Raw genomic sequence first — 27,720 nt, 5'->3', positions numbered from 1 at the left:
AACCACTTCTTTCAGTCTGGAATCCTCCCTGCATAAAGTCCCACAGCCAGGCTACGCTGGTCTACTCTCTGTTTAAAGTCCCCCAGCCAAACTATGAAAGCCTTTGGTAAAAAATAAAAATAGTAATGTATGAGAAGATGAGATGTCGCTAGAGCTAACATCACGTGACAAAATGACATTGGCAGTCATGAGGTTTTAGCAGTAATTATTTCAAGGTATTTAAAAAAAAGTTCATTATGGGTAATATGGGTTATTTATACCTATCATTTGTTTCACGTGTATTCCAGTAATGAATGATATGAATGGAGTCACGTTAGGATCACGTTTGAAATGTGAAGAATGGATGGATCCATTCACGTGTTATAAAAAGGCTTAGAAGATAGAACTCATCTTCTGATTCACGTTTGAGGGAATAACATGTGAATCTTAAACTTAAAGGAATAATAAAAAAGAGGCAGTAATGAGCTCATTTTTTTGTTGAAGGGTTGAAGCCAATAGATATCATACTAAGCTGTGTCTACACATAGTCGACGCCCGTCGATTGGCCGTTAATCGATGTCGACTGACACGTCCATACTGCGTCGACAACATAGATGCACTTCGTCGATCGATGGCCGTTGACTATATGTGAACACAGTTTTAAGAGTTTACCTGACATCACGTACAGTAATAATAAACAGAGCACAGTAGTACTGTCACAGTAATATAATATACCTATTGCTATCTCAATACCTATAGCTACATTGCTACCTATTTATTTAAAGTCTATCTGTAAAAACACATAAGAGAGAGAGGGAGGGAGAGAGAGAGAGAGCAATTTAAAAGGAGACAGCTAGAGAACACGCTGGGGAAGTAATTAAAAATCATAAAAAACAGAAAGGAGCCAAGTTTGAAAGAAGAAAAGGGAAGAAGAAGGAGGAAGAGGAGGAGAGGGAGAATGGAGAATTTAAGTATACTAAGAGGAAAAGGCGATGGAAGATAGGAACAAGAGCAAGAAGAAGAAAAAGAAGAAGGAATAAGGAGGAAGAGGAAGAAGAAGAAGGAAAAGGAGGAGAAGAAGAAGATATTCTGCAGTAATGAAAATTCACAAAAACAAGATGCAGACATATTGTACGTAACTACTTATCGGTATCTCTTAGATATCTCTAGGTAGGTATCTCTAGCTATCTATTTGTACAGGGTAGATGGCACCACATGAATTCAAACATTGATAGTTAAAAAACAATGAAATAAATAAGTTGTTAACTTGTTTTGGTAGGTACACAGTTAGTAAAAAAAAATTGAATCCTTAAAGATCAAATTCGTAAGAACAAAGCTATGAGTTCTTATTTCCATCTCTAAAACATTTTCAAGCATAAAAAAACCCTTGTGAAATCCTCCTTGAAAAGTGAGGAAAATTCTTCGTATTCTAAGGCGACTTGGATTACACCAGAGCTTCTTTGTAGCTCTTTATTTGCATTGCTTTTTTTTTTCAATACTTATTCCTATTTCTTTTAATACTTATTCCTTAAAAATGCTGAGGGGTGTAAGGTGTAAGGGAATTCAAAAAGATTTGCTAAAAAGACTTCTTGGAATTCATTTGATTTCAGAAGCATTTTTTCTACTTCTGTTTCCCAGTGTAGGTATCTACTTCTTGTTTGTTTGTTTGTTTTTTTTCTATTTATTCTATTCCTGAGAATTTGACCACAATAATAGTAGTAGCCTACTGCTGGAGTAAAGGGACTTTTCAGTCCTATGCGAGCAGTATAAATAAGAACTACTAGTGAGTGACCCGTCCTTTGTACGGGATCAGCGTGGCATAAGAGTCATAAAGGAAGGACGGGCTAAAAAGCCAGCCGTTCCGAGAATCTGATTAGGATAAAGTTCACCTCGGGCGAGAATAGAACCCGCGAGCTAGCGCTTACAAGGCATACCTTCTTACATCAATGTGATTTATTTTAACCCGGGTGGGTATTGAACCCGCGACCTAGAGTGCTAGAGCTCCAATCTAACTTGTTCTCGAAACTCGAATCTCTCCATATTTACCTACTAAGTTTCCAGATTGGTATCGACAAAAAACGCCTTCAATTCTTTGAATAGACAATATGCAGTTCATTTTCAAAATACATTGCATGTTGCATTTTAAGTTTTCAGGCGTTTCAAGTTTATTCAAATTTCACAACTCATCAGCTGATCGAACTTAACCTCAAACGAAATCTCAAATCCCAAAAAGTTGCAATTTTTTTTATCATTTTTCGTTCATTCGAATTCGGATTTCGGAATTTTTTAATTTTCATTTTCAGAACTCAGAACATTTCTTCTTATTTCTTTCGATTTCGATCTTTCGGTTTTGTGATTCAATCCCCATAGTTTTATTTTCTACTTTCCGACCATCGGTTTTACCTAGGTACTTAAATTTCCGTACTTAAAAAGTAAAAAGAACAATACCCAAAATAACGGTGATCTTGTTCTGTGCAATTTTTTTGCTATAAAAATATTTTTCAAAAAATTCGTTGCTTTTGCAACTTTGCGGACCAAATTACTTACTTCTAAACCGAATTACTTAAATTATAAAGTTCTCGCAGTGCAAAAAATCAGCTTCGTGCCTTCTTTTATCTTAAAAATATCAAATCAAAAAGTTTTATTTCTCAAGTTTTATCCTGTGTGTACCCATTCACTTACCTACCTAACATCATTTTTTTTTGCCTGTAAAGTCAATCCCCTTGAAAATATTTAGCCTGTTAAAATACCTACCACCTAACCACCTAGGTAATAATCTAGTTGTTTAATAAAATTTATCTGTGTACCTTCAAAGCAGTGTAAGAAAATCCATTTTATTTATTTTATAATCACTTTTATTCTTGTTTTATTAATACCCCAAATGGTCTTATTGGAAATCCATCACTTCACACAGAGATCAACCGAGTAAAGTGTTTCCCCTAGTTCGGTAAGTATTTATTGTTGAACCGCACACTTACGTAGTAAAATATAGGTACCCCATAATGCCTGCCACTCACTCTTAGACCATCTTACCAGGTGTGATGGAAAAAGCTTGCCACCTTAGGATCTCTCAGATGGTCTGACAGACCTCGGTCTCAAAAGCTTTTTTTTTTTTTGTTACTCATGTTACAACAATTTTACAGACTGCAGTGAGAGCTGGGTCTGTCAGATGATCTGAGTGTTAGTGGTGGGCATAAGCTGTGCACCTACCCCATAGCTTTTATTTGGATCTGGAAGTTTTTTAGTTTGAGTGGTTAACAACATTTATTTTGTGATGAGCATATAAGTGTGCTTGACTCAATTAAAATTCCATGTCAATGTAATAATATGAACCGCAAACTTACGTAGTAAAATATAGGTACCCCATAAATCCCATAATGCCTGCCACTCACTCCTAGACCATCTTACCAGGTGTGACGGAAAAAGCTTGTCACCTTAGGTCTCTCAGATGGTCTGACAGACCTACTTAGGTCTCAAAAGCTTTTTTTTTTTACTCATGTTACAACAATTTTACAGACTGCAGTGAGACATGGCTCTGTCAGATGATCTGAGTGTTAGTGGTGTGCATAAGCTGTGCACCTACCCCATAGCTTTTATTTGGATCTGGAAGTTTCTTAGTTTGAGTGGTTAACATTATTTGTGATGAACATTTAAGTGTGCTTGACACAATGAAAATTCCATGTCATTGTAAATGATTTTATCATGCAATCTGATCATACAATGACATGGTAAGAAAATAATCGTAACGTGTACCACACTCTAGACGGGAGCATTTTGATGCAGACTATTGCATAGGAAACCTATACCTACCTACCCTGCATATACTGTCAGAAAGAGACTGAAAAATTCCTTTCACTCCCATTGACTAAGTAAGGTCTTGGGTATTTGGGTACAGACTGTTTTGAAAATGAAATTTACATTTATTGTAGAGGGAATTGTAACTAAAGCTAGGTGTCTGCTAGCAATACATATTGTGCAAGTTGGCTTTCCTTTAATTTTCCATGTGTGAACACACAGCAAGCCTCTTGCACAAGCCAACTTGCACAGTATTATTTCCAGCGGATTGGACACTTATGTAACAAACAAGGTCTTATCATATATCATGGCTTTTTAAAGAAATAATTCCTTCTTGTTTAAAAAAGGTTTTGTATTTTAGGCTTAGGACATTGGTACCTACAGAGTAGATAAATTAGATTACAGCTTCCTTCCCTTTTAAAAATCTTAAAACACATCACTGCCATAGGCATTTAATTGCACTCCCCAAGTACCTACATAGGTTTTGACAAATGAACTGTCCAGGTAATTAGCTAATAGTTAAACTTATGAATGGTGTTGCATGTGTGCCTGTGTGGTCATTGTGATAAGGTTCCTTTACGAAAACTACTGTTTAAAAAGGTTTTGTATTTTAGGCTTAGGACATTGGTATAGAGTAGATAAATTAGATTACAGCTTCCTTCCCTTTTAAAAATCTTAAAACACATCACCGCAACATAAGCATTTAATTGCACTCCCCAAGTACCTACATAGGTTTTGACAAATGAACTGTTTAGGTAATTAGGTAATATTATAGTTGAACTTATGAATGGTGTTGCATGTGTGCCTGTGTGGTTATTGTGATAAGGTTCCTTTACGAAAACTACGGTTAGGTTCCATAGTCCACTTATTAACACATAGGGTCATCGTCACAAAGTTTAATGAACAATTGAGTCTTATCATAGAGTGTTGAGGTTTGTTTACAAATAGGAAGCATGGGTTCAAGACTCTGATGTGACTAGAAAGAAGACTATTTGCCTCAGACATGACTAACAGAAGGAGGGTTTTAATTAAGATACCTAAGATAAAAAAATATCTTGGGATAAAATTCCATACCTCGGCTGGGATTGAACCCACGCCCTCCTGTTTACCAGGCAAGCGCCTTGACCACTACACCACCGAGGTAGGTGTAAATGTAAATGATTTTATCATGCAATCCGATCATACAATCACATGCTAAGAAAATAATCGTAACATGTGTACCACACTCTAGACGGGAGCATTTTGATGCAGACTATTGCATAGGAAACCTATACCTACCCTGCATATACTGTCAGAAAGAGACTAAAAGATTCCCTTCACTCCCATTGACTAAGTAAGATCTTGGGTATTTGGGTACAGAATGTTTTGAAAATAAAATTTACATTTATTGTAGAGGGAATTGTAAGTAAAGCTACTTAGGTGTCTGCTAGCAATACATATTGTGCAAGTTGGCTTTCATTTAATTTTCCATGTGTAAACACACAGCAAGCCTCTTGCACAAGCCAACTTGCACAGTATTATTTCCAGCAGATTGGACACTTATGTTACAAACAAGGTCTTATCATATATCATGGCTTTTTAAAGAAATAATTCCTTCTGGTTTAAAAAGGTTTTGTATTTTAGGCTTAGGACATTGGTATAGAGTAGATAAATTAGATTACAGCTTCCTTCCCTTTTAAAAATCTTTAAACACATCACCACAACATAGGCATTTAATTGCACTCCCCAGGTACCTACATGGGTTTTGACAAATAAACTGTCTAGGTAATTAGTAATTAGGTAATAGTTAAACCTATGAATGGTGTTGCATGTGTGTGTGTGTGTGTGGTCATTGTGATAAGGTTCCTTTACGAAAACTATTAAATAGTGAGTAGTGCCGAGTCGTTCTTAGAACAGACCCACTGGTCATTTTCTGGAAAATCAGTATTCTAACTTCTAAGGAAATGTGTGATATGGGGGGAAAACCCCTTGTGTAACGAGCTAACGAGTAAAAGACCATACCTATCTACAGACTTTCGTTCTAGCATGATTGGAATTTCCAGAAATCCAGACTGACTCAGCCAAGGAGGCATGCATGGTTGATCTAGTTCGTCCGGGTTCTATTCTGGCAATCGGCATATTCCATATTTGTAAATGTAAATTTTTTTTTTTTTTTTTTTTTTTTTTTTTTTTTTTTTTTTTTTTTTTTTTCTTGCCTAGTGTCCTTTTTGAGTCCTTAATAACAATAAGAAGTCCTCAGAAACGTGTATATAGGTAGGTCCACATTTCTCAAGAAAACGTGACAAAAAGAAGAGCACATGACTCAAAATATTAATATTCCTCCTCAGTATCTATGACATACAACATAATATGTATTGTATCTACACTCTATGTATGTATTGTATGTACATATAAGAAAGTAGCTACCTACCTACCATTCTATTTGTAGCAGCTAGTTGTATGTACTGCTTAGGTACTTATTACCATAAGTCCTCACTAATTAAAAACAATGTGAGCTAAACATTTAAATAGTAAGGATATCGCTATAATTAGCTATCTCTACAACATGTGACAACTTTGAAAAACTAAATTGCAGTTGCAGAAAACTTGCAGGGATGAGAATGTTGCTCTGGGATGTGTGGACTACCTAGAAAGGACGGAGTGAAGAGGGAGAAGAAGAAGACGTGCCACTGTATTCTAGGCCCGATCAGACTTGCAAAGCCCCCATGAGGATGAGAGTCCTTTTGTTAGGACTTGGTTTCGCCATAGCTCCCTTACAGTTTGTCTGCCATAATTTGAGAATTTGACCACAGTAAGCGTAGTAGCCTACTGCTGGAGTAAAGGGACTTTTCAGTCCTATGCGAGCAGTATAAATAAGAACCAACTACTAGTGATTGACCCGTCCTTTGTACGGGATCAGCGTGGTATAAGAGTCATAAAGGAAGGACGGGCTAAAAAGCCAGCCGTTCCGAGAATCTGATTAGGTTAAAGTTCGCCTCGGGCGAAAATAGAACCCGCGACCTAGCGCTTACAGGGCATACCTACTTACATCAATGTGAAATATATATTTTAACCCGGGTGGGTATTGAACCCGCGACCTAGAGTGCTAGTGCTCCAATCTAACTTGTTCTCGAAACTCGAATCTCTCCATAGGTACCTACCTATTTATTTAGTAAGTTTCCAGATTGGTATCGACAAAAAACGCCTATGAATCTTCGCATAGATAATATGCAACTCATTTTTAAAATACATTGCATGTTGCATTTGAAGTTTTCAGGCGTTTCAAGTTTATTCAAATTTCATAACTCATCAGCTGATCGAACTTAACCTCAAACGAAATCTCAAATCCCAAAAAGTTGCAATTTTTTTTATCATTTTTCATTTTCATTCATTCGAAATCGGAATTTTTTAATTTTCAGAACATTTCTTCTTATTTCTTTCGATTTCGTGATTCAACCCCCGTAGTTTTATTTTCTACTTTCCGACTGTCGGTGCTGGTCTACTCCCTGTTTAAAGTCCCCCAGTCAGACTAAGCTGGTCTACTCCCTGTTTAAAGTCCCCCAGTCAGACTAAGCTGGTCTGCTCCCTGTTTAAAGTCCCCCAGTCAGACTAAACTGGTCTGCTCCCTGTTTAAAGTCCCCCAGTCAGACTAAGCTGGTCTGCTCCCTGTTTAAAGTCCCCCAGTCAGACTAAGCTGGTCTGCTCCCTGTTTAAAGTCCCCCAGCCAGACTAAGCTGGTCTGCTCCCTGTTTAAAGTCCCTCAGCCAGACTACCTACCTCCCTGGGTATGTACTTTAATTTGTACCTACTTACCTACGTTTCTTCATAAAACCTTTTTGAAAAAAAAAAAAAAAAAAAAAAAAAAAATGAGTGCTAGGTGCTAGGTCTAGGTCCCTACCTTCCTAGCAACTCTCTGGCCAATAATATTTAAGCACCAACCCAAAATCAACATACAAAACATACCAAATTTGAAGTACATAGGTAGGTAGGTACTGAACTAGGTATGTAGGTACTGAAGTATTTAAGTAAGTAAATTTTAATGAGGAAAAATGCTGTCAAAATAAGAGTTGAGAGCTAAAAAAATATGGAGTAAGTACCTAATATGTTCCTCATGTAGACATCACAACAATTTCCAATATCCAATTTTTGCCCCAAATGTCCCTCTGTAAGCACAGGGAGGTCCCATCCGAGGTTTTAGACTGATAGGTATGTAGGTAGAGAGGTACCTTTGTAGGTAACTACTTAGATGGCAGTAATTAAAACCTCTTGTTTACCTCACAGCTACTGAAGTACCTGAGATTAGACTGATTTAACTACTTAGATGGCAGTAATTAAAACCTCTTGTTTACCTCACAGCTACTGGAGTACCTGAGATTAGACTGATTAGAGAGAGGTATTATCAGCTCTTCAAACCTAAAACAAACATGACTTCACACTTTGAAATCGAGTGATCTAATTCCTTTCCAATATCAGCACTGACAGTGAACTGTGTGTATATCGGGTATGTAGGTAGGTAGGTAAACACTTGATTCTGAAATTCAGACTCTTTCAAATATGTAGTCAGAGGGAAACCTGAATTAAATTTTTTACCTGTAAAAATATATTCCAAATATTTAGTCAGTAGATTACCATTTTCTACTAAAATTGAACTGTGGCATCATATTTGAAATGAATGGCACCTATTTATCTACTCAAAGTAAATAAGTACTTACTTACTTAGCTGTTATTTTTGTACTTAAGTACTTACTTGAGTTCAACGTTAAGTACTCTATTATTCTATTTAACTTCTAAGGTTATTCAGTGACAGGAGATTTACTTTTTTTCGGCAACATGCTACTTACTCACCTTCTTACATTAACTCAAAGGTTGTCAGGCAGAAAAAAAACCTACCCTGAGTCTTCTTTGTATTCGCCTTTTTCCCTGTTCAGAGGGGTGGGCGTTTTTCGTCAGCCTCTCAATCAGCCCTAGGTTTTGGCTCTCAGCTTTTGGCTTACCCCAAAGCAATCAGGTGATTGCTTTGAGCTGACAATTGGTTTTGGCTAAGATCGAAAAAAAAAGGGGGGTTTTCTCTTCCCCCCCAACCTTTTTCTTTGCAAAAAAAAAAAAAAAAAAGGAGTGTATTCTCTTCGCACTCAACCTTTGCTGTTTCATTAAAGAAATTTTTAGGCTGGTATCCTCCCTGTTTAAAGTCCCCCCAGTCAGACTAAGCTGGTCTACTCCCTGTTTAAAGTCCCCCAGCCAGACTACCTACCTCCCTGAGTTTGTACTTTAATTTGTACCTAGCTACAGAATTAGAACTAGACCTCCCACGACCCTGGAAAATACCCCGATGAAACAATTTGCAAGATCAACTTATCATTGATGTAATAAAACACCTACCTAGTCTACCTACACTGATGTCTCACTGATAAAATTCGAGATAACGGTACTTAATACCTAGTTTATAGTTTGTTATTGTGTTATCAACCTTATGAACTGCAGGTAAGTAGATACCTACACACATAGGTAACCTTACTTACTGATTACCTAGTTGATAGTTAGGTAAGTACCTAGTTGTTAGTTGATGTAATAAAACACCTACCTAGTCTACCTACACTGATGTCTCACTGATAAAATTCGAGATAACGGTAATACCTAGTTTATAGTTTATGTTATTGTGTTATCAACCTTATGAACTGCAGGTAAGTAGATACCTGCATACATAGGTAACCTTACTTACTGATTACCTAGTTGTTAGTTTGGTAGGTAGTTATTGTTCGGTAGTTTGGTAGGTACCTACTTTGGTAGGTAGTTATTGCTATCTTTCTAACGGAGGATAATATGACTGCAATGTCAGCCAGTACTTAAGTATCTGCTCAAAAGAACATACAAACGCAGTACCGACTTACCTACAACCTACTTATAGGCAAATCAGTCTTATTTCCTAGGTACCTATGTACTTGCATTAATAAACATGTACGTATACTTAAGTAAGTCTTGTCCATGAATTTTTATTATCATTAAGTACCTATTACATACTTAGGTACCTACCTATTAGTTATTATTTTCATCTCAAAATTACTCAAGTACCTAAGTACTTACCTAACTAAGTAAGTCTATTCTACATATATACATACCCACCTACCTACCTACTTACCTACATAAAATCACGTATGTATCTAATACTTACAGTGTACTTAAGTAAACAGACAATATATTAGAGGCCAGCTGGCTACTTAAGTACCTACTTGGGTTATTATTGTCTCGCATATTTGAGATAAAAAATGTTCACCTGTAATGATACATAATATGTTGATCACAGAGTTTATCAGACTTTACTGCTCCTTGTTTGATTTTCATGTTGCCTCGGTGGTGTAGTAGTATAAAGACGCTTGCCTGGTAATCAGGAGAGCGTGGGTTCAATCCCAGCCGAGCTATGATTTTTTTTAGTTTTTATTAAGTACTTACTATTATTATCATTACATTACCTGCCTCGGTGGTGTAGTGGCCAAGACGCTTGCCTGGTACTCAGGAGGGCGTGGGACCGTGCCAAGTTCGAGCGAATTTGGCCGAAATCTAAAGGCCGGAGCATTGCGAAAACTCTTTTTGAGCTTTTTCAAATATTTGGCGTTAAATAGCGGCCGATCCGTACATTTCTCGAAGTCCGGCCCGCGGACACTTTTGATCGTAATTAATTATGGAAGGTGTCTGCAAAATTTGAGCGACCTGTGGCTAAAGGTAAAGTCGTGAGAAGCGCTAGTTCCTTTTGAGCCTTTTCCCTGTATAGCCCCAAATAGTGGATCTTTGGTCCGGAATAATAGCCGAACCATACTTTCTGGAAACAGGGCCCAAAGCTACTTTTGATCTATATAATTTATCGGATCTCTGTGCTGAGCTCAATCAGAGCCGAAATGTGTAATTTTATTTTTATTATCATGATCCATCTAAGTATCTATTCATTATGCTAAGAATTAGTACTTACCTACCTACAGAATAGCAGATATTCTCTCCAAACGTCAGCGGTGGTACCTACTTGCGATACGACCTTTTTTTTCTGTGCTTCGAGTAAATAGTGAGTAGTGCCGAGTCGTTCTTAGAACAGACCCACTGGTCATTTTCTGGAAAACCTCTTACTTAAAATACATAACTTGTCACAAATTTTGATCGCCATGGGCCGAAATTTTATCATTCTTATTCCATATTTTATTCAATTCTATTCTATTACATTCTATTCTTGTTGGCAGGTCCCGGTGAATGGGCAACGCTCGCGTAGGAACGCAGAAGGTGACGCGAGATGGACGCTGGGAAGCGGAAATATGACAAACCTCCCAACCCGAGAGCCACATGCAACATCCTCTCGGCTCTCACCTTCAGGTAAACCATGGGTTCGAACTCCGGGGAAGGACGAAAAAAAAATCTATCAACTCTAAAGGTAGAAACAGCCTTCAGCCATTTGCTATAATCGGGCAGAAATCTATTAAGTAAGGTAAAACACCTAGTCACCGTCTTCGTACCAAAAATCGGCATTTTTTTATTTAAGCGCCAAAAATAAGGAAACGTGCCATTTTTGAGAACCCCTGATAATTTTAAACGATTTTTCAGACGATTTGTGTTTAACTTCTCATACATTAGGTAGTTATTGCTATCTTTCTAATGGAGGATAATATGACTGTAATGTCAGCCAGTACCTGTTTAAAAGAACTTACAAAGGCAGTATCGACTTACCTACAACCTACTTATAGGCAAATCAATCTTATTTCCTAGGTAGGTACCTACCTATGTACTTGCATTAATAAACATGTACCTGCTTAAGTCTTGTCCATGAATTTTTATTATCATTACCTATTACATACTTAGGTACCTACTAATTATTATTTTCATCTGAAAATTACTCAAGTACCTACTCAAGTACTTACCTAACTAAGTAAGTCTATTCTACATACCTACCTACCTACCTACATACCTACCTACATAAAATCACGTATGTACCTAATACTTACAGTTATTCTTGTTTTATTAATACCCCAAATGGTCTTATTGGAAATCCATCACTTCACACAGAGATCAACCGAGTAAAGTGTTTCCCCTAGTTTGGTGAGTATTTATTGTTGAACCGCAAACTTACGTAGTAAAATATAGGTATCCCATAATGCCTGCCACTCACTCTTAGACCATCTTACTTACCAGGTGTGACGGAAAAAGCTTGTCACCTTAGGTCTCTCAGATGGTCTGACAGACCTAGGTCTCAAAAGCTTTTTTTTGTTACTCATGTTACAACAATTTTACAGACTGCAGTGAGAGCTGGGTCTGTCAGATGATCTGAGGGTAATTTCACATCTTTTTCTTTTTTTTAGTAGAAAATTCTTTCTACTTAAGTAATGGAAAATGTAAAAAAATATTAGATTGAAAAAGACTGAAGGTAGGTAGGTACATAGGTACTTAAGGGTAGTAGGTATTAAAGAAAAAAATGTAGATTAGAAACTGATGATTTTCCAAAGTTTTAAGCCTGAGATTGCACTTTCTTTTTGGAAAAAAAGGTCTAAAATACTACCTACCCTCAGTAATCTAGAAAGAAATTTGAGTACAATAATGTAGTTACCTACTTACTTACCTACCTACATACTGTTCAAGTACCTTTTTATCTAATTTTACATTTAAGATTATTTTAGTGTGCATACTTAGGTATCTTTTACCTGTTACTTACATGATAGGTATTTATTTTTCAGGAGCAGAAGTAATTAAATATTGACAGTAACAATAGTATGTAAAGAAAGAATAAAAGTAATAATGATAAGATTGATAAGTAATAATAATATTTAAAATAATAGAAAGTAAAAAAACATTGGACTGCTTTAAAAAAAATCATTCATGGTAGGTAAGATCAGTACTCAGAGTACTGGTTACAACATAGGGCGATTACTCATACAGAAGGTTCCGAAAATTTCAACAAGCACTCTCAAAAGGTGACGATTATAGAAACAACAGGGGTTTTCTGATAAATCAGTTAATTCTGAAGACATGGTTAATGTTATTGAATCGGAAATTAATCAGTTTAAAAGAAAAGTATATAACAATTAAAAAAAGTCTATAATCACTTAATTACCTCAATAAATGGACGAGTTATAGCAAATTAAAAATGAAAAAATCCTTAAGGGTGTCGATGACTGGGTGTTTTACCTTAAATGAGGTATTTTTTTTAACAAACAATGTGGGTTCTAGACAGTCTAGTTAGCGGGTTCGATTCCCGCCCGAGGCGGATTTTATTTTATACAGATAAAGTTCGTTCTTGGAACGGCTGGCTGCTGGCTTTCTCCTATCCTGTCTTCCTTCTCTCTTCGCTTTCGGAACGATAAGACCTTGGCAGTTAGATACCTTCAGTTTCCCCAATTCAATTTTTCCAAGTGAGTTCTAATATTTTTAAATTGATTAAATTTGCATTTAAGTAAGGATTTTTTCTGCATGTTCGTTCAACGATAAAAAATAATCGTTTGTCCCATTAATGAAATTTTGCTAGAAGATTTTTTTTACTATATTTTAATTATTTTTTATTAAATTATTATTACTAAGTAAGTAAACCATTTTAACTAACTGTCTACTAATAGGTTATACGTGTTTATACTTACTTTGTAAGGGTTCATAATAGGTTAGGCGCCTAGCAGGGCTGTATTTAGGACGGGCGAGGCTCCACTCGGGCTTTTTTCTCCTCTACTGTGGACCGGATTCGGAAAATTTGGAGCATCCATCCCCCCGTACATCACTGTTTAGACTCCCCCCCCCCTCCCTAGAGAAAATCTTGGATACGGGCCTCCCTCCCGGTTTAGGCCCCCCCCCCCCTCCCTAGAGAAAATCTTGGATACGGGCCTGGTGGGTGCCTAGCTTTCAACATGTCATAATTCTTACAACACATTGTGCAGCATCATAACAATTTAGGAATTTAGTTTGATCATCTAGGCTAGGCAGGTCTACCTATTGAATCCTTATCAAACACTTCACAAGAATAATACCTACCTGTACAATAAAGCGGTTACATAAGATTTAATGAGTCAATAGCTACATTGTACGCTACATGTAATGTTATCAATATTAATAGACGTGCAGTATAATCGATCTTTTCCTGAGTTGTAAAGCTCGTGATTGATTATCCGCATTTTTTCTTCAATAGGTCAAAGGTAGAAACACACGTGAGATCACGTGACGTGATAGTAGCGTGTTTCTACCTTAACACTGTCCAGGAAAGAGAATAGAATTAAATTATTATCATTAGATGTTGGGTTTTGAACTTGGGACTCCTTGGGTTTTTTTGTTTCACCCTACTTAACTCTCGAATTGTTTGTCCGATTTTGACAAAATTTGTCGAAAATATTCAATCACTAACTACGAATAGGTACTTATATGTTATATGGACTAATTAGGTATACGTTATAGGGTATATGGACTAGTTTCTCATTTATTATGCTTGTGATTCCAGTTGGACATTGGGCCTGTTTCGGGAAGGCAGGAAGAGGGACTTGTGTATATCTTCCTGTCCTAGTTCTAAATTATTATCCCAGTTCTAAATTATTATCCTTGTTCTAAATTATTATTAAAATTATTATCTTAGTTCTAAATTATTATTATTGTGATTCCAGTTGGACATTGGGCCTGTTTCGGGAAGGCAGGAAGAGGGACTTGTGTATATCTTCCTGTCCTAGTTCTAAATTATTATCCCAGTTCTAAATTATTATTATTGTGATTCCAGTTGGACATTGGGCCTGTTTCGGGAAGGCAGGAAGAGGGACTTGTGTATATCTTCCTATCCTAGTTCTAAATTATTATCCTTGTTCTAAATTATTATTATTATTATTATTGTGATTCCAGTTGGACATTGGGCCTGTATCTTCCTGTCCTAGTTCTAAATTATTATCCTAGTTCTAAATTAATATCCTTGTTCTAAATTATTATTAAAATTATTATCCCAGTTCTAAAGTGGGCGTTTGTAGTCAATAACTTTAGCACAAAGTGTCAAGTTTTATATGTATGCCCAGCTGTAAGGGACACCCACTTTTTACTTTCTTGAAGTTCTGAGACTAATCGGGGTTAATGGGATCTTCATGTTTTCTGAGATAGTAACAAGAGGCCATTTCACGTCGCGTCGTACTTCAAGAACAGACAAAACATCGTTCTGACTATAATGTCGAGTTTCACTGTGTCCAAAGTACAAATGGTTTAAAAGTGGTCCCAGATTTTCAATTCCTTTTATAGGAGTATCACTGTTTATTGCAGGGAGTTTTGACATCTCCACGAATATATGTACGCTCAAGAGGAAGAAAAAATCCCTGGGAAGATTCAAGATATTATCTGACCTTGACACTTGAAGTTCGATGTTTGATCAGCAAACAAATAATACTATACCATGGTCTTGGTTATGATTTACAGCAGGCTGATGCAGTAGCTGTACTTTCCCGGATTTCACAGCTGCGAGAAATGTTGAGTCTTCTAAGCCTATAAGAATTGTCTGCTGTCCCAGTTGTCAGCAGAAGATGCCTCACTGATTCCAGTTGGACATTGGGCCTGTTTCGGGAAGGCAGGAAGAGGGACTTGTGTATATCTTCCTGTCCTAGTTCTAAATTATTATCCTAGTTCTAAATTATTATTATTATTGTGATTCCAGTTGGACATTGGGCCTGTTTCGGGAAGGCAGGAAGAGGGACTTGGAGGTGACGGATCTCTATGAGCCACTTCGTGAACACACGTCCAGTTATCTGGGCAACAAACTAGAAAGGTAAGCCAAACTGTCTTTACTTAACCCAGAAGAGCCGAACTTTGTTTTCTTCGTTGGATAGAAATCAAATTTCATTTTTCACGCTTCAGTGCCATTTTATTGTGCCTCTAAGTCCTCCTGGTCTCTGGTGAGGCATTGATATTTCAATTAATCCAGAGTTTAAGAAATACTGGCCTGTGTTAATCAAATGGGTGGCGTCAGAGAAAACCCTTGACATTGTGTTAATGTTAACTCTCAGAGGTCAGAGGTAAGATCGGTCATAAGGCCAGTCACTCACTATCAGGTAGACCTGACAGACGGACTTTTTCAGCCGTACCTAACAAGTCTACCTGATTGTGGCTGGCCCAAGAGAGGTTCTGGGCAACAAACTAGAAAGGTAAGCCAAACTGTCTTTAACCCAGAAGAGCCGAACTTTGTTTTCTTCGTTGGACCTTTCTGAAATTTAACAGTTTCCAACTCCGGACCGGTATTGAGTAAACATATCAAATAATCCGGATTTTTTATTCAATACGTCAAAGGTAGAAACACACGTGAGATCACGTGACGTGATAGTAGCGTGTTTCTACCAATCACTATCAAATAATAGTGAAAATAGTAAAATTGTTTTCTAACTAATAGACAAATCCCCGATGTACTCTGTCGTGGAGCAACTGAGATATCAGCGAAAAAGAGAGAAAGGTTTGGTCAAGTTTGGTGTGACTTTAATGTAGGCTTCGGCTCTCATGGGTTAAGCCAACCTTGCCCACCTCTGTGGCTGAACAGTCAAGAGTGCTGACTCTCAATCTGGAGGTGCTGGGTTCGAATCTCGGCCAGGGCGGAAATTTTCTGACCGAACTTTTCCGTTCTTGGATAGGCGTGGATGGTAAAGAATGTGCCTTGAAGTAATGCGAAAGCGGTTTCAAGGTACATACTTTTCCGTTCTTGGATAGGCGTGGATGGTAAAGAATGTGCCTTGAAGTAATGCGAAAGCGGTTTCAAGGTACATTTTTTTTTTTTTCAACTGTCTAGGTACCTACCTTTGACATTGTGCCAAATATTTGTCATGTATTTGCCATCAAAAATAAGCTTCGTTTGCAAACATCAGAAGTGCCCATCAAAACACCAAATATGTCTAAATTTATTTGGGATCAGACTCTATGGTACAGTTTTTAACAAGTTTCCATTTATTTTTGATCGACAAAACACTCAGAGCGTACATTTTTCTTATAAATGGCATACCCATCCGTATAAGCAGAGCTTGTGCCACGGATGGGGAAATGCTTGGGCTTGAGCAGAGTTTGGACAAATATTTGGCACAGTGCTTTCAATCTTCGATTTCGGGACTAGAAGACCTTCTTTGTTACAGTTCCCTCCGCCAAACCTATTTGTTATTATTATTTTTTAATCCTTTTTAATTTTATCCCTCTTTTCTCCAGGATTTGGAATGAAGAGCTCATCACGGCCAAGAAGCGGGGCCGGGAGCCTTCGTTCCTCCGATCCCTGGCCAAGTGTTTCGGCCCCAAGATGATTCTATACGGGCTGGTGCTGGCCTTCATGGAGTGTGTACTCAGGTAAGTGACCTCTCATTGCTCCGTGTGTCAGCGTCTTGTGTTTTTGTCCTGAACAGGGTGTGACGAGAAAAACTCTGGCGACAAATAACTTTATAGTGGAGAAGAATAGACCCTGTTTATACTGCTCAAATGAGACTGAAAAGTCCCTTTACCCCAGCAGTCTAACGCAGAGTTTTGTGTATTTTATGGGTTCGAGAGTACGGTTTGTAAATAAGTGTATATTTAGAACCTCGATTATTTCAACTAATGGTAACCGGGGTAGTTGAAATGATCAAGGTTGAAATGATCTCTTTCTATGATCTTTTTTTTTTTTTAAATAGGATGGGATATCCTTTGAAAAATAGAAGTTTCCTCTGATAAGAGAGGTTATCCTTTGAAAGCTGGAAAAAACACTTGTTTTTGGAGTTGAAATAATGGAAGTTGAAATTATCGAGGTTCTATACGGTTACGGTATATGTAGATATAAATGTTTAGGTCATAAGTAAGTATAGGTATATGTCATAAGTACATGTTATAAGTACATCACTCGTGTCATAAGTACATGTTATAAGTACTTCACTCGTGTCATAAGTACATGTTCTAAGTAGTCATTTTTCCCAACTTTTTACATAGGAATCGACCATTTATTTATAATTTTTACCCATTTGCAACTGCTCCATTATGTATTCCTAAATTTAATAATGCTCCAGTCTACAGCCTCATTTTGGGACCTGAAAGGCACTTTATGAGTAGCGCCGAAAGTGGAGTGCCCGGGACCACTGTAATATTTGTGCCCGGGACCATTTGAGACTGTAGACCGCGGGATAGTGTAGAGCTCTAACATGCATGAGAGTGCATTAAATATTTACCTTGCCTGGGATTCGAACCCGCGACTGTCCACTGGGTCAGACCAGTCTACAGCCTCATTTTGGGACCTGAAAGGCACTTTATGAGTAGCGCCGAAAGTGGAGTGCCCGGGACCACTGTAATATTTGTGCTCGGGACCACTTGAGACTGTAGACCGCGGGATAGTCTAGAGCTCTAACATGCATGGGAGTGCATTAAATATTTGCCTTGTCTGGGATTCGAACCCGCGACTGTCCACTGGGTCAGGTTGAACACAACGCTCTTGTTTAACTATCGACCCGTTGGTTTTGAATTTAATTGATTTTTTTATTATTATTATTTTGGGCAACAAACTAGAAAGGTAAGCCAAACTGTCTTTATAACCCAGAAGAGCCGAACTTTGTTTTCTTCGTTGGACCTTTCTGAAATTCAACAGTTTCTAACTCCGGACCGGTATTGAGTAAACATATCAAATAATCCGGATTTTTTCTTCAATACGTCAAAGGTAGAAACACACGTGAGATCACGTGACGTGATAGTAGCGTGTTTCTACCTATCACTATCAAATAATAGTGAAAATAGTAAAATTATGAATCTATGTAATTTTGGGCTTTTGGTATGTTTGCGTTGTGTAATTTTGGACTTTTGATATGTTTGGGGATGTTTCAAAAAATCAATCTTCTGAATTTCTCAAGATAATCTGAATAGAAAATGTTGGGGTTTTTTTCCTACCTACCTACATTAAATTGGCATGTATCTTTACTCAAAATCACTAGAGTAGAGGGACTTTTCACGGGTCATACACAGGGGACAGGGGAAAAGGGACTTTTCAGAGGTAGAAACATGGGAAAATGAACTTTTCAGGGGTAAAAACACAGGGATAAAGGGACTTTTCAGGGGTCATACCCAGAGGAAAAGGGACTTAGGGGTACAAACAAACACATGGGAAATCCGAGTGGATTTAACAAGGGTATTTATTACAAGTAGGGCCATCGCATCGGCTATAATAAACGCCCTATGTCACTGCGACCTTTTTAGATCTTTTGTGTCTTTAAACAAGGGTATACACAGCTTTCTCAGTTTTCCCTGTACAAACTGTACATATTCACAGATAGCGCGCTGTACACAGGTTTTCTGAGCACCCTATATACGCGTAAATTATCGAGATAAGAGTTCATTTCTAATATTTCAAGGTCGCCGTACGTTGTTACAACATTCGAGTCAGTTTACTCATAAATTACATTCATAAATAGAGTAAATAATATACATTGAGTAAATTACATACATAAGTAGAGTAAATAATTAACAGTAATTTGATGACCACCACGATGGCGGTCTGGTTTCAATTAAAATCAGAGGGGACCGCCACTCCTCAATCGTCATGTATCCTATGGTATTCCATGAATCCTATGGTATTCCATGAATCCTATGGTATTCCATGAATCCTATGGTATTCCATGAATCCTATGGTATTCCATATATCCTATGGTATTCCATATATCCTATGGTATTCCATGAATCCTATGGTATTCCATGTATCCTATGGTATTCCATGAAATGTCACGTGTCCTATGGTATTCCATGAATCCTATGGCATTCCATGAATCCTATGGTATTCCATGAATCCTATGGTGTTCCATATATCCCATGGTATTCCATGAATCCTATAGTATTCCATTTATCCTATGGTATTCCATGAATCCTATGGTATTCCATATTACTATGCTTTTTCAGTTTATTGTCACGTGTGCTGGGAGCCTGGGAGAGGTAGCTTTCGGTAAAAGGTTAAATGGTTATGCCTTGTTGCTTTCGGTACAAGGTACTACGCGTCCGCCCTTATACTTTTGTGTTGCATAAGGTCGAAAGTCGAAATTAACTTTACCGAAGATATTTCGTGTTAACCTTAGAACGTTTGGTCAAGTAGAAAGCCTTATCTCCCTTGACATCCCTTAGGAAACGTACAGCCTAATACATACCCCATATACGTACCCTTTTAAGAGACCATAAATTGAATTAAGGAAATGATGACCATAGATGGAGAAATATTTTAAGATGGTGAAACAAAATGAAATTGAAATTAAAAACAATAATCATAATGTAAAAGAAGAAAACGAATAGAAGGAGAATTAAGGAGCGCCCCGCCAAGTCAAGAAAGTTTGACCTTAAAGAAACTAGAAGATAAGATGAGGAAAAAAACGAAGAAAAAATGTGTAAAATGAGTCTAGGGTGAACATCAATCTATTCCATCGACTGGTAAAAACCTCATGAAAATGCATTATTATTATGTAGGCATATCATGTTTCTACTTTTTTTTTCGAAGGCAAAATGCATGAAATGCAATTTCAATCAGTTTCCTCATTGTAGGGAAAAAGATCATGAAAAAAAAAGTTTTAAAAAAAAAAAAAAAAAAAAAAAGAATAAAATATAGCTTAAGGTCATTTCACCCTGAACTAATTCCTACAAATTGACTTGTGAATGGTTTTTGTTCTTTTTTCGTGAGGTGTAGTTTAGTTTGTGTGTCTTTTTCATGTAGTTAGTAACCGTCGTGCTCCACATGACAGGGGAAGCATGTTGTATCTATTTTCATCAAGGTCATTATTAACATGGTTGTCTCACATCACTTGCTCGCTGGGTTTTCCTAAACTTTTCAATGCATCCTATAAAAACTTTTTTTCTTGGGATTTTGACTTTCTTGTACGCTAGTTTTGACCCCAAACCGTTTTTCTTGGGATTTTTCTATGCTAGTTTAATCTCTTTTCTATCTCGTAACTGTTCTTTTTTTTCTGCTTCCTCTGTTGTGTCCTGTTTGTGTCTGTGGGCCTGAAATTCCCGGTCGTTGCGGTACGCAGGATGAGTCAACCGTTCCTTCTTGGACGCGTCATTGAATACTTTTCCCCGCCCGAAGACTCGAGTCCTTCAGCGGCGGGCGCTATCCTACGAGTAAATCAGGGGAGACAACCCAATGATAGAGTTCTTCCCCCCTAACTAGTGGCTAGTGGCAACCTATCACTAATTTTTTCTCAGTGTGCCTGACACGAAGTCAGTAGAAACAAATATCTTGCACCTTCGTCACAACACTTGACAAACGGATCTTGCTTGCTATCAGCAAAAAACTGATGAGATAGTGGAACGATTACGGACGTATTCACAATTTCACATCCTTCTCAGTAATGCTGAGAGTAGTTGAGTACCAGGGCCATATTGAGAGGGGTGAGGCGACCAGAGTCCGTACCAGAAAGCAGGGTTGTATTTAGGTATGCCCGGGATGCAATAGTTCTACGTACTGGACAGACGGGAATTTCGTCAGAAAAGACCTCCATTTCATTGGAATGGAGGGAGGCCCGCAGTGAATCCTTAGCGGTAAAAGTGATGTCCTTGCGCTTGCGCAGAGAATCTCTGTTTTTTGCTCTCCCAAATCATGAAAACTGAGAGCAATGCCGATGCCATTGCACCTGAAAATAATGTCAAACTAAATACATAAATAATATAATTATCTACCTAATTATAATTGGTTCTGATGCTTGAAAATAATCTAATTCTTTGTACGGTTGTTTGTGCAAGAATCAAGTTGATATCTTAAGTCCCACGTACGTCAACATTTGTATATGATTTATTACCCGAGTATAAATTAGACAACAATGCAGAAGGTCCCGGGTTCGACACCCACCACCGACAAAAAAGCCTCTTTTTGAAGCCAATTTTGGGGAACCTTGCACTCAGAAAAAAACTAGGGTGCAATTGTGAAATTTTTAGTTATTCTTACTCCTTATGCATTCACGATTCCAAAAATCACATTAGAAAAATTTCTGTCTGTATGTATGTGTATTTGTCACGCTAAATAGACCTTTGCTTGTCCTCTTTTCACGCAAAAACGGCTCGACTGATTTTGATGAAATTTTTTGTGGTTGAAGAAAAGTACTCCGGGTGACATATTACGTATATTTACTAAAAATAATCAAAATCGGACAGTCTGTTCGACAGTCATGTTGGGAGAAACAGACAAACACCTAAGTGCTTAATCATGTCGAAAATTGGGCGTCGAGTTAACTACTAATTCAAAAATTCAAATGAAAAAAAAAAATTGGCAAATCCAAAAAAATCCCTCCTTCCCTACTCTCCTGATACTCCCCTCCTCTCTCCCTCAGTCCGATGCGACCGCTCTGTATCGCCCTCATCCTGTCTCGCTTTCCCCTGCCTCCTGACTCCTCATTGGCTGAGCTCTCGTCCAATCAGGCGCTGATGGGCGGAGCCTGTCTGGCCCTGGCGATCGGCACCTATGCGCTGTTCCAACACTCGTACGCTTTCTGTATGGCTCACATCGCGATGAAAATGAAGGTGGCGGCGTGCGCGTTGCTTTTCCGAAAGGTAAACCAATCACAGTGGGTGGGTGGAAACGGTGGGGTTTGAGAAGGAGGGGTAATTGAAGTGGGAGGAGCTTCAAGAGCTGAAGTAGGCGGTACTAGGTATTAAAGTGGGTGAAGCCAAGAGTGTTGGACTAAATAATATCAAAAGTTCTACAATGGGATTTAGGGAATGTTGTGGTTGGAGTATAAGTAGGTAATTGAAGTTGGAGGAGCTTAGAGTTCTAAAGTAGGTGGCACTGTTAAAGTAGGCGGAGCTAAGTTAAAATTCGTAAACTGAGAGGGCGGGATCGATTTGATTTTAGGAGGAGGAGTACTATGAGTGGGAGGAGCTTAAAGTGCTGGAAGAGGTGGAACTATGAGTGGGAGGAGCTTAAAGTGCTGGAAGTGGGTTGAGCTTAGAAAGGTAAACCAATCACAGTGGGTGGGCGGGAACGGTGGGGTTTGAAAAGGAGTTATCTGAGGGGGAGGAGCTTAGAGTGCAGCAGTAGGTGAAGAAAATAATTATTTACAACAGTCATATTTAAAGGTGTGTCCAGTCGTCGACTATGTGTGGACACATCTCAAGAAAAATATTTACATACATATGTGCAACATTTTTATGAAGAAAACACTTTCCCTGGTTTGATTGTAATAAATTCTTTATGAATGTCCGAAATGAATTCCAAGAATCAACTGAATGATTGTGTATTAAATTGTATGTCCGATTGATTTGTATCTCTGCTTCTGCTTGATCCGCGATAACATAACCTGTGAACGCTGAGATGGAGATTGATGAAATTAACACGACACATGTTGAAAAGAAATTGACTGATTACTTTCTGAGCAATACGGTTGTCTTGAAACAACATGAATAAACTAAAGGTTGAAGCTTCACGTCAACGTCACGTGATGGTAGTGTGGGCTGTCCTGAAGGAAATTGTCTACAATATTATGGGAAAACATTGAACTACATCTTTCTGACTTCTCATGAGCTCACGTGACGTGATAGTAGTGTGTTTCTACCCTAACACTTCTGCCATAATGGCTTTAAAAAATAATAAACTTATAAAGAAATAATGAAAAGTACAAACAAAAAATAATCACAAGAAAATAAATATTTTTCTGTCAATTATTCGGCGGACTTTGAATCTGAAGGTTGGTGGTTCGAGTCCCAAAAGTCAAGTCCTATAAAAGCATCTGTGCCCAACACAATTAAAATTTCTTTACTATCCTTTCTTTTGAGTGACGTAACTTTTTGGGATTTTAAGTGGAAATTCTGGGTACGGTTCTATTGCTAATGGCGCTTTCTTTTACAGTGGTTGAAGGGTACTTTTTCTTGGGACATGTGTTTCTTACTGGGTGGTGTCCGATTACAAACCTGAAGGCGGAATACTCTCGCTCCTGAATTGCAGGACCCAGAGAGTGGGTTATCTCATTGTCCTGAATTTCTGGAACACCCTGTACCAAATTGAGAACTCTCAATGCCAACTGTTTGAAGTTATCAAACAGTCTGTACCAAAACTGCTTCTGGTTAGGATATTGGGGTGTGAAATTCTTGTCTTTCGGGCGAATTTTTGGTGTGTATTGTGTCTTTCCAACCTGTCCAGAAAAAACCGGACTTCCTGATGGTTTCTCAGCGGATTATTGGGAGCAAAGGCCATCGGACGTTGCCCTCCAACATTTTCATTTGCGGTTCTTGATTTGTCGAATAAAACCGGACAATCCGGACCGAACGACCTAGAGTTAAAGCGCCTTTCAGTAAAACCGGACTTGATCGTCTAGTAGGCGATCTTTTGGCGATTCTGCGTCAACAAAGCTTTCTTTACGGTTCTTGATTTGTCGAATAAAACCGGACAATCCGGACCGAACGACCTAGAGTTAAAGCGCCTTTCAGTAAAACCGGACTTGATCGTATACTAGGCGATCTTTTGGCGATTCTGCGTCAACAAAGCTTTCTTTAAGGATCAGGTATTGGTCAGAGCTTTCGTTTACCTAGAGTTAAAGCGCCTTTCAGTAAAACCGGACTTGATCGTATAGTAGGCGATCTTTTGGCGATTCTGCGTCAACAAAGCTTTCTTTAAGGATCAGGTATTGGTCAGAGCTTTTGTTTTGGGACAGATATTGGTGACCATGTGCTCTTCCAATAAACGTCCAAAGACCGGAGACGTTTCCTTTCATACTTTCATGTGCTGTTTTTGATTTGTCGATTAAAACCGGGCAATCGACTCTTGGGTGGATCATTGCTTACAGTACGTACGCAATCTTTTGGTGATTCTGTGTCTTTTGGCGATCCTGCGTCTAGAGGTCACTGGACTTACAAAGACCCGAGAAACGTCTTCAAGACCTTGTGATTCCCTCTTATTTTCCACGTTTCTGTTCACAGTTTATTGTTTCCGCTAATCTTCTGTTCACAGTATATCGTTTCCACCGATCTTGTCCGCAATTATTGGCCACTTTGCACGGTGATTCTGTGTCTTTTGGCGATCCTGCGTCTAGAGGTCACTGGACTTCCAAAGACCCGAGAAACGTCTTCAAGACCTTGTGATTCCATCTTTATTTTCCACGTTTCTGTTCACAGTTTATTGTTTCCGCTAATCTTCTGTTCACAGTTTATCGTTTCCGCCGATCTTGTCCGCAATTATTGGCCACTTTGCACGAGTTAAAACTCAATTTGTGACCCCGGCCATTCGTGGTTCGGGCCACAGATTAAACTTGGTTAACTTAACCTAAAATGTTGTTAGAGTTTGAACTACTGTCATGTGAACATTTTGAGTACCACTGCCCTACTTTTGCTGCCATCCCTCGGGATAATCCACTTAGTTAAATTATTGTTAAACATGATGTTGTGTCACACCCATTTTTGTTCAAAGGGGGAAAAGCTTGACGTTTGACCTTGATAATGAAATACATATTCAGCCAACCGCAGTGGTGTATTTGTTCAAAGGGGGAAAAGCTTGACGTTTGACCTTGATAATGAAATACATATCCAGCCAACCGCAGTGGTGTAGTGGTCTGGCTGGGGGACTTTGAACAGGGAGAATGCCAGCCAGAAAATTTCCTTTGCAAAAGAAATAGTAGGTACTTGAAGGTTACTAGGTTATGAAGAGTGATGTAGTGGTCGACGCGTTGGAATTAGGAGCAGGAGGTTGATGGTTCGAGGCGCTGAACAAATATGAGTTGTTCTTGTTGAACAACTCATATTTGTTCAATTTGTTGAAAGTTGGATGGAAAAGTGACGTGAGAACCTTCTTTTCACGTCACTTTTTATTCAACTTTCAACAAAAAGTTGAACCGTTACAATGCGCCTTGAGGAAAGACATGTATGGCCATAATTTACGTTCACCACTTGCGTTCAGTTTGTTCAAAGGGGGAAAAGCTTGACGTTTGACCTTGATAATGAAATACATATCCAGCCAACCGCAGTGGTGTAGTGGTCTGGCTGGGTGACTTTGAACAGGGAGAATGCCAGCCTGAAATTTCCTTTGCAAAAGAAATAGTAGGTACTTGAAGGTTACTAGGTTATGAAGAGTGGTGTAGTGGTCGACGCGTTGGACTTAGGAGCAGGAGGTTGATGGTTCGAGTCCTGAGTGAAGGCGCTGAACAAATATGAGTTGTTCTTGTTGAACAACTCATATTTGTTCAGGGAATGCCGTTAACTGCCCCGACGGCCTGTTGGGCTCTCGTTGCGCTGATAGTGGTGGATTTGCTGATTGACCATCAGTACGATTTGGTCGTCCAAGCGCTCGGCATGGAGTTACGAGTGGCCGGATGCAGCCTCATCTATAGAAAGGTGGGAGACATTCTACGCACGGATACCTTTGACACAACTATTTGAGAAGACCCTCAAGTAACACTATCCGGAATCCGGACGTATGCTATCTTCTAGCGAACACGACTCATCCGGCCGTCCGGTTTTCGGATGTATGGAATCTCAACATTTCCTTCGACAAAGGATGTCCCGCGCTATTCAGAACTCGGCAGCGGTCATGGGAACCCTACTTGGTTCTTCAAACTTAGAAGAAGTTTTTTATGTGATATAGTTTCGAAGAAATAATACAATCATTGGGCACAAGGAAATTTAAATACGTGATTGATTTTACGCTTTTTACCTTCTTTTGTCTTCCCTGACACTCTTGTTTCTTACTTATTTGATGATTGATGAAATCTTCTAGTATTTATATCACACCCTTCTGTGATATTTTCTATACTATCCTAGGTAGTATATTTCAAGTTTTAGAACAGTTGTTCACAGTACACAAATCCTTTAATTCCACAGACGATTACTATTGTTTACACAGTGTCATATATTAATCATGGTTTTACACAAGTAACACTATCCGGAATCCGGACGTATGCTATCTTCTAGCGAACACGACTCATCCGGCTGTCCGGTTTTCGGATGTATGGAATCTGAATATTTCCTTCGACAAAGAGGATATCCCGCGCTATTCAGAACTCGGCAGCGGTCATGGGAACCCTACTTGGTTCTTCAAACTTAGAAGAAGTTTTTTTTATGTGATATAGTTTCGAAGAAATAATACAATCATTGGGCACAAGGAAATTTAAATATGTACGTGATTGATTTTACGCTTTTTACCTTCTTTTGTCTTCCCTGAGACTCTTGTTTCTTACTTATTTGATGATTGATGAAATCTTCTAGTCTTTTATATCATTCTTCTGTGATATTTTCTATACTCTCCTAGATGAAATCTTCTAGTATTTATATCACACCCTTCTGTGATATTTTCTATACTATCCTAGGTAGTATATTTCAAGTTTTAGAACAGTTGTTCACAGTACACAAATCCTTTAATTCCACAGACGATTACTATTGTTTACACAGTGTCATATATTAATCATGGTTTTACATGGAGATCTCTGTTGTTTGTGCAAGAATCAAGTTGATATCTTAAGTCCCACGTACGTCAACATTTGTATATGATTTATTACCCGAGTATAAATTAGACAGCAATGCAGAAGGTCCCCGGTTCGACACCCACCACCGACAAAAAAAGCCTTTTTTTTTCGAAAAAGCCAATTTTGGGGAACCTTGCACTGAGGAAAAAACTAGGGTGCCGCGGAAGCCCAATCCAGTGACTCGGTTCCGGAACTCTAAAAGCTGTGTCCACACATAGTCGATGCCGTCGATCGACGAGGTAACCAGGTGAATCTCTGTTGTCAAGGCAGTGTACGGTTTCAGTCGACGATGTCGACCAAGTATGGACACAGCTCAATATTGAACTCTATATCGGGAAGCTCGACACTACAATTTAGCATTCCAACAACCTACGAGTAAATCAGGGGAGACAACCCAATGATAGAGTTCTTCCCCCCTAACTAGTGGCTAGTGGCAACCTATCACTAATTTTTTCTCTAAATTAAAACGATTCCTTTCCTTAACTGCATGAAATATTCGTTGAAATATCGGAAATTTTTCTTCGGCATGTATCAAAACAGGAACCTAATGAGTCCCATATTTCCATATTTGTGAAGATCGGAAGAGCGGTTC

The 27,720-nt window shown here is 38.4% G+C and overlaps 1 protein-coding gene across 1 annotated transcript in view; it reads left to right on the top strand.

Moving 5' to 3' along the window:
- The first annotated feature begins 2,247 nt into the window (after positions 1-2,247).
- Positions 2,248-27,720, top strand: part of LOC103516910 (cystic fibrosis transmembrane conductance regulator-like) — a 45,623-nt gene continuing 20,150 nt past the window's right edge. Inside the window, exons 1-5 of the mRNA XM_026829184.1 lie at positions 2,248-2,926; positions 10,977-11,106; positions 15,383-15,493; positions 16,909-17,043; positions 20,718-20,802. Coding sequence (XP_026684985.1) covers positions 11,027-11,106; positions 15,383-15,493; positions 16,909-17,043; positions 20,718-20,802 — 411 coding nt within the window. The 5' untranslated portion in view covers positions 2,248-2,926; positions 10,977-11,026. The remainder of the gene's footprint in view (positions 2,927-10,976; positions 11,107-15,382; positions 15,494-16,908; positions 17,044-20,717; positions 20,803-27,720) is intronic.

This window comes from Diaphorina citri, unplaced genomic scaffold (assembly GCF_000475195.1).
Source record: "Diaphorina citri unplaced genomic scaffold, Diaci psyllid genome assembly version 1.1 scaffold1698, whole genome shotgun sequence".
Classification (NCBI taxonomy): domain Eukaryota; kingdom Metazoa; phylum Arthropoda; class Insecta; order Hemiptera; family Psyllidae; genus Diaphorina; species Diaphorina citri.
Note: the sequence above shows the minus strand (reverse complement) of the source record. Positions and strands in the feature narration are given on the sequence as shown.